The 10823-nt window shown below is 55.3% G+C and overlaps 1 protein-coding gene across 3 annotated transcripts; it reads left to right on the forward strand.

The window, feature by feature from the left end:
* The first annotated feature begins 240 nt into the window (after positions 1-240).
* Positions 241-10812, forward strand: HAS3 (hyaluronan synthase 3). Of its 3 annotated transcripts, none has more exons than XM_039222289.1 (4): positions 241-322; positions 4097-4732; positions 7533-7634; positions 8446-10812. In XM_039222289.1, the coding sequence occupies exons 2-4, from the start codon at positions 4097-4099 to the stop codon at positions 9367-9369; spliced, it is 1662 nt and encodes a 553-aa protein (XP_039078220.1). In that variant the 5' UTR covers positions 241-322; the 3' UTR covers positions 9370-10812. The 3 variants fall into 3 exon arrangements, with proteins under 3 accessions (XP_039078220.1, XP_039078212.1, XP_039078224.1); XM_039222281.1 differs by lacking the exon at positions 241-322 and adding an exon at positions 781-888; XM_039222293.1 differs by lacking the exon at positions 241-322 and adding an exon at positions 2551-2614.
* The last annotated feature ends 11 nt before the right edge of the window (positions 10813-10823 follow it).

Below are 10823 nucleotides of genomic sequence, written 5' to 3' on the forward strand. Positions count from 1 at the left end.
GGAGGAATTGGTTTTGGCTTTAAGACACCGGAACTTCCAAGGTTCCTGCAAAACCATTTGGAGCTTTTGCAAACCCTTAAAGTCATCAGCGCCTCACTGCGGAATCCAAAGCTAAGCTTGTCACAATTGTTAACACCTTCTTTGAACAGTCTTTTTATATTTGACAATTATTCTCTTCTGCGCCTCTTTTTTTTTTTTTTTTTTTTTTTTGCCGGCAGAAAGGTTCATCTGTCTTGGTTTTAGGGAGTACCCTATACAGCGAACAACCCCTCCGCGTGCCGCAGTCGGGGGAAGATTTCCGTTACCTCCGTCGTTTTGCAGAGTGAGTAGATTTTGAGGCTTTAGAAAGCGGGGCGCGGGGGGAGGGGGGCCGGAGAGTTAACAGTTTTGGAAGTCCCTAGGGGTTATATTGAAAGTTAACGCTTCAGGTTCTAGGTTGAGCACAATGACCGCCGCCTCCTGGGCAGCTGGCCCCGAGGCGAGCGCGGAGGAGCTCGGCCTCTGGCCGCCTTGGGGAAACCCACCTTCCCAGGGCGCAGAGACCGAACCTGGAGCCTCGTGCACGCGGGACCCCGCGGACCGCCGAGCACCGGCCGCGTGTAGCCCTCCGCTGCTGAGCTAAGAAGGGGGTGCTCCTCGCGGCCCTCGGGGGGAGCCCTCCCACTCTTCCCAACTTTCCCGGCCCTGGGGCGGGAGGAGGGCGCCTCTCCCGGCGGATGCGCGCTCGGTACTTAAAGGCGGCTCCGTGGGGCCGGCGCTCGTCAGTCGGAGCGCGCGGCGGCGGCAGTGCACCGGGGAGCGAGGCGCGGCGGCGGCGAGGAGCGGGAGGAGGGGCATGGAGCCGCCGCGGGCCTGCTGAGCACCGGAGCGCGGGCAGCCGGCGGCACGGTGAGCGCGGGGCCGGCCAGCCGGCCACACCGGAGGGGCGGGCCGCGCCGCGCGGGGGCTGCGCCGGGCTCCAGGGGTGCCGCTTGCCGAGCACCGCGGATCCCCACCGGCTTCCCCGGCTGCGCGGGCGCCGCGTGCGGCGCCGGCAGGCCGGCTGAGGGCTGCGGTATCTCCGGGCGCCCTGGCGGTGGTTCCTGCAGCCCCCTCCCCACTGACCCCTCCTCCCTTTCTTCCTCCATCCTGTCTTCCTCCAGCCTCTCCTCCCTTCCTCCCTTGCGGCTCCTGTTTTGTGAATGGATTAGGGGGCGGACGGCGGTGCGGGGCACGAGGCTGGTTGGAGTCTCTCCCTCCCCCACTCTCGCCTGGGGGTTCGCACCTGTCCGGCACTAAAATGACCAGCACTTGGGTCCCGGCGGGTCAGCCGGGCCACGGCCGCGTGTATCCTTGGGCCCGGTCTCCCCTTTCCTAGCCGGCTCGGAGGGGCGGCGAGGGTGGGTGGGCGGCCGGCCGGACGCAAGGGAAAGAGCACCAGCCCCGCGCACAAGTTTCCATCCCGCTGAGTGTGGGCCTCGTAGCAGGGCACACCTGTCAGCTGGAGAGGCTGCACACTGGCAGCCCCGCAAAGTTTCGGGTGTAGATTGGCGGCGTGCGTCCTTGGCTGAGGATTTTCTCCTTCCGTCATCTGGATGTGCAGGGGAAGTGTCTTAGGGAACTCCCCCCAACCTCATGCCCTTGAAGCCCGGGTGCGCATTATACTTACGGGGACCGAGCTCAAGAGGATCCCTTATGAGCGAAATGGGCGGGGGGCGGTGGATGAGAGGCGGTCTAGGCTCCCCTTCGCCCGCTTGGGTTGGCACGGCCCCGCGTCTGGGCAGGGGCGCCCCTTCCCACCACCTGATTGCTCCTGGGGTCTTTGGCTGTGGGACCTTATTGGTCCTCGGTGGGGTAGGGGGTGCCAGGGTAGTGCTTGCAATTCGTGTGCGGGGTTGGGGGTTCTGCCTGAGAAAGGAAGGGCCGGCGACATTGGAGATGCTGCCTTTGTCTGCAGGCACACTTTGCCAAGGTAACTAACTGGGGCCCAGAGAGATGAGCGGGGCCTGGTCCGACTGATTTCTTGGGTTTTCCGTTCCTTCCCCGTTGAGTCGTGGGAAACCGGCACGTGGGTGTGGCCGGCGCCGCCTGTGCCAGAAGGCGAGGCTCAGGCGGCGGTGAGAAGCCTTGGCGGGTGCCTTCCCGGCTGCATTAACCTGGTGGGCACCGCCTCCGACATTGCACCGAGGCGGGGCGCCAGCACCCGGCAGGTTGCTGGGCTGGCCTCGGCGCCCCCTGCCCTTTCCTGCAGCGCAGGTGGGCAGCGGTGCCGAGAGGCGCCCCTTTGGCATGTAAGGTCTAGAGGGCGATGCGGACGCTTCTGGAGTAGGTGCGGCCCCTGGGGTCCCCTGGGCAGCAGGCGCATGGCGGCGGGGGTGGGGCGCGCGGGGGGTGGGGGTGGCAGGGAAGGCTGGGAGTCCTGCAAAGGAAGCAGTCTCCCAGGGACGGCGGGGCTGAGCGCCTGGAGCCCGCGCTTCCCGAAGAGGCCAGGCTGCCAATAGCACTTTCCGGACCGCAGCTGCCGGAATACTGCTGGTGCCTGAATCTCGGACAGATTGAGGCAATGGCTGCGAGCTCCTTACCCATACTATGTGGCAGGTGGTAAGGGAACAGACACTGTTCCCCTGGCAAGAAGGTGCGTTTGTGTTGGGAGTGGGGCTCAGGGGTTGGTTCCAATAAGACCAGAGTTGGACAAGGTTGGAAGTGAGACCCCGTTGTCTGTGGTGGGTGGGTGGTGTTGGAAATGGGATTCTCCAGATTAGGCAGGTGGCAAAGAGAGTAGATGGGGAGAAGGCGCGGATCTGAATGGAGAGTGGGGAGCTGTGCTCATCAGACCTTCCCCACTTCCCCAAGTCAGCCTCCCCACTAGAGTAGTCCTTCAGGGCTCCAAGTGCTTCTAATTTCAGGGAGGTTGTTTACCTGAGACCTATGGCACAAGAAACCATTAGAATCCCTCTTAGTGGGGACACCAAGTCTCAGACAACTTGGGCAAGGTCAGGCGGCCAGGAGGCGGCAGAGCTGTGTCTCAAGCACAAGTCTTCCGGTGCTGAGTCCTAGGCTCTTTTCATTAAAACACAGCTGTTCCCAATGGGGCGCTGCTGGGAGCCCTGACTTCGCACAGACCAAAGCCAGCAGCATCCCCAGGAGTGGCAGGGCCTGTGGCCGAGCACAGTGGTGCCGTGCGGGCACTAGGACCGAGTGGATGGGGCTCCCCAGGCCGCCCCCCCTCCCAGGATGCTGCAGTGGTGGCTGCAGTTCCCTTCAGCACCCTGACTGCTGGGCTTCCAGGAGAGCTGTCCACACCCCAGCTCTCATTTCCTTTTTGTCCTTGTCTGCTTTTCCCTGGTTGCTTGCCCTTTCTTTCCTGCCTCTCCAGTAAATGAGAAAAAGGTGAGAAAGCAGAGGACACAGGGAAACTTTCTCTCATTTTGCTGTTTCAAGAAGGGAAGCTGCCTCCCCACCTCTTTATGTTTCCTCCTCTTTCTCCTCGTTGCCTCTCCTACTTTTTCATGGGCCTCGTTGGTGGTTGTGCTTTACTTCCCCTCCCACTTGTGGTTCCCTAGTGGGTACAGGGCAGGTAGAAGCTCCCAGCCACTGGCTACCTCCCTAGCCATGCTCCTCTTTGCTCTCCTCAGGCCCCTCATGTGCTCAGAGCAGCCTCTGGCCTCAGGCTTCCCCCCCACAAAAGCTTGCCTAGAAGAGCTTTGGGTCATGCACACCCCAAGAACGCCGTCCACCAGGTGGGGATCACCTAGCTCTTTCTGGCTTTGGTTTGTCTAACAATAATAGATGCTACTCTGAATGCTTTACATATGTAATCTGTTTAGCCCTTAAAGATGCTACAAGGTTAGAGCTGCAGTCCACACTTTACAGAGAAGTTAAAACTAAGGAGCAGAACACAGTGACACAGACATTAAGTGACAGAGCTGGGATTTGAACCCCAGTAGTCTGGCTTCTGAGTTGCACAAACAGGCTTAGTCATGTGCAGGCAGTGGCAGTGGTTTTTATTAGTGGATCATTTGCCCCGTTCTGGGCCAGGCCCAGAGAAAACGCCCCCAGTCCCATGGACTAGAAAGGCTGCCTTCTGCCTGACTCCACACCTCCCTCCTCCCACCAGATGCCGGTGCAGCTGACGACAGCCCTGCGTGTGGTGGGCACCAGCCTGTTTGCCCTGGCAGTGCTAGGTGGCATCCTGGCAGCTTATGTGACAGGCTACCAGTTCATTCACACGGAAAAGCACTACCTGTCCTTCGGCCTGTACGGTGCCATCCTGGGCCTGCACCTGCTCATCCAGAGCCTGTTTGCCTTCCTGGAGCACCGGCGCATGCGGCGGGCAGGCCGGCCGCTGAAACTCCCCTCCCCGTCAAGGCGCTCGGTGGCACTGTGCATCGCCGCGTACCAGGAGGACCCTGACTACTTGCGCAAGTGCCTGCGCTCTGCCCAGCGCATTGCCTTTCCTGACCTCAAGGTGGTCATGGTTGTGGATGGCAATCGCCAGGAGGACGCCTACATGCTGGACATCTTCCATGAGGTGCTTGGCGGCACCGAGCAAGCTGGCTTCTTTGTGTGGCGCAGCAACTTCCATGAGGCGGGTGAAGGGGAGACGGAGGCCAGCCTGCAGGAGGGCATGGAACGTGTGCGGAATGTGGTGAGAACCAGCACCTTCTCCTGCATCATGCAGAAATGGGGAGGCAAGCGAGAGGTCATGTACACGGCGTTCAAGGCTCTTGGCGATTCGGTGGACTACATTCAGGTAAGGGTGCCTTCCCTGAAGCATGCAGATGTCCAGCCAGCTGGGCCTCCTGTCCAGGGATGTTAGGTCCAGTTTAGGTCTCTTGGCCTGTGCACACCCCTCCTCTGCACTTTAGAAGGACAGATGCTGATAGGGTCAGCAGTCCTGGGGTCAAAAAGACCTGGGATGGAATCCTGGTTCTTCTGTTACTTAGCTCTGTGACTTTGGTCAGGTCTCTGGACTCGTATCACATTTCTAATCAGAGCAAATCGGCATACGCCATTTACTTCATACCACACACAGTTTTAGGAGCTTCATACACAGTTCTTTTAATCCTCCTAGTATTCCTAGAGGATAAGTACTATTATTATTTCACCCACAGAAGGTGAACCTGAAGCACAGGGAGGTTAAGTAACTTGCCTAATCTCACACAGCACTAAGGTGCAAAGACAGGATTTGAACCTAGGCAGTTTGTCTCAAGTCTGCCCTTATCTGTTGGGCTACACTGCCTCGCCACTGGTAACGTGGAGATGAGTCTCTCCATAAGAAGGTGTGGCAAAGAGTAAAAGAAATCCTGCTCCAAAGCCCTCAGGTATTTTTAGTTATGGGCCAAAAGTCTTCCTCTACCCAGGGTCAAATTTGCGTTTGTGAGGTGGCAGTGAGTCACCCCCCAGCTTAGTCCTCCAGCAGTCTCAGCAGGCCGGGACCCTGAACAGATCCAGCCTAGCTTCCAGTCAAAACTGTCATTGACGTGAGTCCGAAAATTTTATTAGGTTGACACAGTTTACATAGCTCCAATTTTCAAATAACAAAACCTAGAAAGAACTGATTGAAAGCTCACATTTCAGTACCAAGTAGAAACTGCACCCAGAACCCCAGAGTTTTGGTCTAGCATCTACACCGTCTGTTTCTCTGTTGGATTCCTTCTCTGCACATGCCACAGGGTTTCGCACACCACTTGAATAAATAGCGACTGTCATGGCAGCCCTCATATGTACCAACCCAGTCTTGAGGACAGCATGTTGAGGACCCTAATATTGAAATGCTCTGTGCGGTACCCACCTAAAATTAGCTTGCCACAGACATTTTGGTTTTGGCTTTTTTGAAATTTGCATCCTTTTTTGTCTTCCTAGGCCCAACGACCTCCTTGGCCTTGTAGGGAAGGATGTTGAGGCATTTGATTCTATGGTTCATCTAGGGTCAAGGGGCCTCTGAAGCTTTCCTGGAGACTCGGAGGGCACAGGAAAAGCCCCTGGGACACTGTCATCTGCTCCCTTGAAGCACAGAATTCCCCAAAACCTGCCACACATCTTCCTTGACTGAGCATTACTTGTGTGTTCTGGTGGACTGGCAAACAGGCTCACACACCTGAGGCTGCCTTTCCCTTTATGGCTCTGGGCTCACTGCCTGGGGTACCCTTGGCTTCCGTCACGTTTGGTGGATTCCAGCCTGTCTTCCAACAGCCCTGCTACGGGTGGGTCTTTCCCTGAGGGACACAGCCCTGCTTCAGCCAGTGGGGAAACCCAGGCAGCCAGGAGCTCTAACTACCCTAACCCTGCTCTGCTGGAAAGACCTCCCTGGAGTGAAGGAAGCTGAGCAGCAAGAAGAATGGATTAGGCTCAGGGGAGGAAGCAGTCTTGAACCCCGAACCCCACAACCCTGGAAAGCTTGGCCTGTAGGCTGAGGAAGCGCTGGGAGCCCGGCAGAGGTTGGTGGGGAGGCAGGAGGGAGCAGATGTGATGGCTCTGCCAGGATCCCCCTCCACCTTTAGCTGCTTGTCTGTAGCCACCATGTCCTCCAGCAGGCTTTGGGGGGGGGGGGAGCCCCCTTCCTGCAAGGTTAGCAACTTTAGTAAAAGGATTTTAGGCTTTTGCAAAGCAGAGTGTAGGCTCATCTGTGGGTATTGTTCCTTGCTCTGTTGTTCTGCCAGTGGTTATCTGGGCTCTATTAATTTTCTAGAAAAATAGTCAAGGAGCCAGCCACCCAGATGAGAGTTCACAGCTCAGGTTCAACTAATAACGAACGGAGCAACCTGTTAGAATCAGAGCATGAGTCCCCGTAGGGAAGGTGGACAAGTGGGCAGGATTTGACCTAGGCTCTGGTTGGAGGCAGCAGCTGCCAGCCTCCATGCTCCTCCAGAGTAAAGTCCAGCTGCTCTGTCAGGATGGCCAAGTGGCATAAGGCACCAGACTCCAGCTCCGGCTTCACAGAGAACGCAGGTGAGGACAGCCCTCAAACTGTGCCCTGATCTCCGTGACTTGGCTGAAGCAGCACAGAAGGCCTCACAGCCATATGAGTGGGGGGGGCCTATGCGTGGGTAGGTGCATCCTGCACATGGGCTGCAGGCTGTCCCAAAGCCGGAGGCTGAAACTGGGAGGAGCTCGTTAAGAATCCTAGGAGAGCGCTGTGGGCAGGAGCCTCTGGCAAGAGCCTTTTCTTGGCCTAATGTGGAGTGTCTGCCTGCCCTGGCCTAGCTACTGTACTGTCATCTGATTTCAAAATGTGTTCCTCCTTTTTCCCCAGGGACTCCGGGGCAATGTTTTGTGACCATTTTTGTGGAGCCTGGCTCTGTAGAAGCTCAACATTTGCCCAGTGCTAAGCCTTTCTCCCTTTCCGGGCCTGGCACCGAGTCTTCTGGGTTTGTCTCTCAGCACAGTGGCTGTCAAACCTGGTATCTAAACTCTCCTTCTCCTTCTTTTTGTTATTCCCTAGATCTCTGCTAGTGGTAGGAGAGGTGGTTATGTCCCTTCAGCACTGAGCAGCATGTGGTATATCACAGGCCTCAGGTCGAAATGCGCTGAATGCACTTCCCTTTCTACAGGTTTGTGACTCTGACACTGTGCTGGATCCAGCCTGCACCATCGAGATGCTTCGAGTACTAGAGGAGGACCCCCAAGTAGGGGGAGTTGGAGGAGATGTACAAGTAAGAAGTAATCAGGGATTCCTGGGGGGTGGGGCCTAGACTTTCTGCTTTCTAATGCAATGAATATGCCTGGAAAATGAGCATCCTGACTGTCTAGTATTTTGGAAGTGGGGGGGGGGGGAGGGTTCTTCTTTGGCAGTTGTCACACGTAGCAAAGGGCTCACTTGCTACCCAATCCCTATCCTGCTCTTTTTCAACCCAGGGAAGAGAACCACTAAGGTATGTAGAGCCTCTGCTGCTAGGAGGGGCTCAGTATCCTGAGGCTACTGATCACAGAGGGTGCTGCTTTTTTGGGCATTGGTGCAGCAAGCACCTCCAAAGTTTGACCCTTGAGAAAACCCTTGTTCTTAAGGAAGTTGCCCTGAATGGTTAAGAACGGGCCAGTATAGTTAAGAATAGGGGGCCAGATCTTCCAGAGGGTACTGCCGGTAACACACCAAGTCTTCCCGAGAAGCTTTCCAAGTGCAGAAGGGTCAGGGGAGGTGGCTGGGGTGATAGGCTGCATCTTTCTCAGGCTCTTCTGTCACTGTCCAGGTTGTTTTCTGAGATTGAAGGTGGCTTTTCTGAGATTGAAGGTGGCTTTAACTGCTAGAGCAATTTCACTGGGCTAGTCCGTGCACATGACAGTGAGAATGACTGGGTGTCGTTGGCTCCTTAGGTTTCTAGCTCTGGCTGGGTTAGGACTGAGAGCCAGGAATTTGAGCAATGGCATTCAGAACTCAGGGTAAGGAGGCTTCATGGTTTCTGGTGTCTGTCTCCTGGGGCTCATGTCCTCAGGTGAGGAGGCCCAGCATCTCCGGTTCCCTTGCAGATCCTCAACAAGTATGACTCGTGGATCTCCTTCCTGAGCAGTGTGCGGTACTGGATGGCCTTCAACGTGGAGCGGGCCTGCCAGTCCTACTTCGGCTGTGTGCAGTGTATTAGTGGGCCTTTGGGCATGTACCGCAACAGCCTCCTCCAGCAATTCTTGGAGGACTGGTACCATCAGAAGTTCCTAGGCAGCAAGTGCAGCTTTGGAGATGACCGCCACCTCACCAACCGAGTCCTGAGCCTTGGCTACCGGACTAAGTATACAGCGCGCTCCAAGTGCCTCACAGAGACTCCCACCAAGTACCTCCGGTGGCTCAACCAGCAGACCCGCTGGAGCAAGTCTTACTTCCGAGAGTGGCTCTACAACTCTCTGTGGTTCCATAAGCACCACCTCTGGATGACCTACGAATCGGTGGTCACAGGTTTCTTCCCCTTCTTTCTCATTGCCACGGTCATACAGCTTTTCTACCGAGGCCGCATCTGGAATATTCTCCTCTTCTTGCTGACAGTGCAGCTGGTGGGCATTATCAAGGCTACCTATGCCTGCTTCCTTCGGGGCAATGCAGAAATGATCTTCATGTCCCTCTATTCCCTTCTGTATATGTCCAGCCTCCTGCCAGCCAAGATCTTTGCCATCGCTACCATCAACAAGTCTGGCTGGGGCACCTCTGGCCGAAAAACCATTGTGGTGAACTTCATTGGCCTCATCCCTGTGTCCATCTGGGTGGCAGTCCTTCTAGGGGGACTGGCCTACACAGCATATTGCCAGGATCTGTTCAGTGAGACAGAGCTGGCGTTCCTGGTCTCTGGGGCCATCCTGTATGGCTGCTACTGGGTGGCCCTCCTCATGTTGTATCTGGCCATCATTGCCCGGCGATGTGGGAAGAAGCCAGAGCAGTATAGCTTAGCTTATGCTGAGGTGTGACACAGCCCCCAAGCGGAGTGGGAAAAGTGCAATGGGTAAGGGAGGGAAGGGGAATGGAAGAGAAAAGATGGGGTGGGAGGGAAGTGGTAGTGCTGTTTTAGTTCGTTAACAGTCCAAAGGACAAATCTGAAGTGCAAAGAATGGTGACTGAACTATGGTCTGGGGCAGTTCTGCTTAGAGGCAACACCTTTCCAGCTCAAGGGGTGACCTGTTTGCATGCCACCTGTCTGCTGGCCTCTGGGAAAGATCCCACTTCCTCCCCCGGGGATCCAAAGGAACCCAGAAGTGTGCTAAACCAATTTGTTCCCATCAGTGGCAACTTCTGATAGGTAAGTGGGCAATGACAGCCTATGGGAAGGAGTTCTCTTAGCCCATCTGAACACCACCAGAGGTGGTGGGAGAATTTGAGAGATCTGGGCTGGCTAGTAATGTGTCCCCCACCCTCACCCCCAAATCTAGCTATCAATGCAATACGATTGTGCCTGATAAAAGGCCCAGAAGCCTGATCTTTGGGCATCAGAAAACAGGGTCCAGGAATGGTGCTTGATCATGTGACATACTCCATTCCACATCTCAACATCCCAAGGATGAGCCAAACAAGCAAAGAGTTAGCACTGAACTGCTTTTAAGTGTGTATATATACATAATGTTAAAAATGAAAGTTTACCAGGAGGAACAAAGATTGGTGGTGGTGCTAAAGGCCCTGGGCTATATGGGAGCCTTAGGCTGAATGTATCTCACCTGAAAACTGCCTGACATTTAGATAAACTTGCCTGTCATCTCTGCTGGGGAGAAGAAAGGTTTTGGTCATCTACCAGGAAGATTAAACCCCCAACATGCTCAGAAAAGAAGTGAGGTCTTGAGTACTTGACCGTGTATGCTCCTGAATTCCTCTCAAACTCCGCTCTGAATCTAAGTCGGCCTCCTCACTTGGCTTTTTCTTCAAGGTGATGCAAGTCACCTCTTCCACCTTCCTTCTCACTGGTTAAGTTTTTCAAGGTAGCAACTGAAGCAGAGTCTGAACTTTCATAGGCCCCTCTGAAATAAGCAACCCTGTTCTCCTCAAGTGGGGAAAAAATGATTAGGAGCCTCTGAGCAAATTAGCTACAATCTTGGAAATGCTTGTACTGATTCCTTAGCAGCTGGGTAACGTGCATGACTTTCAGGCTACAGTTCTTGACAATCATGTCCAGTGAAAACCTTTTCATTGTTCCCTAAGTGAAGCCTCAAATCCAAGCTGGTCATCTTTGAAACTATTCTCTTCAGTGGCTTCTCCAGGGAGTTCTTCCAGCCAAGTTGTGGACAGTCATAATTGCATTTGCTTCTTTCCAGAAACCATACTCAGAGATGGAATTGGTTCCTAAATCCTAAGGTTCTTGCTTTCTCTCTCACATCCCTGAAGTCCTTTGATTTCTCTCTGCCTTTGCGGGGGGGGGGGGGGGGGGGGGGGGGGG

This window comes from Hyaena hyaena, unplaced genomic scaffold, assembly GCF_003009895.1.
Source record: "Hyaena hyaena isolate Hyena2069 unplaced genomic scaffold, ASM300989v1 scaffold_18, whole genome shotgun sequence".
In the NCBI taxonomy this organism is placed as follows: Eukaryota; Metazoa; Chordata; class Mammalia; order Carnivora; family Hyaenidae; genus Hyaena; species Hyaena hyaena.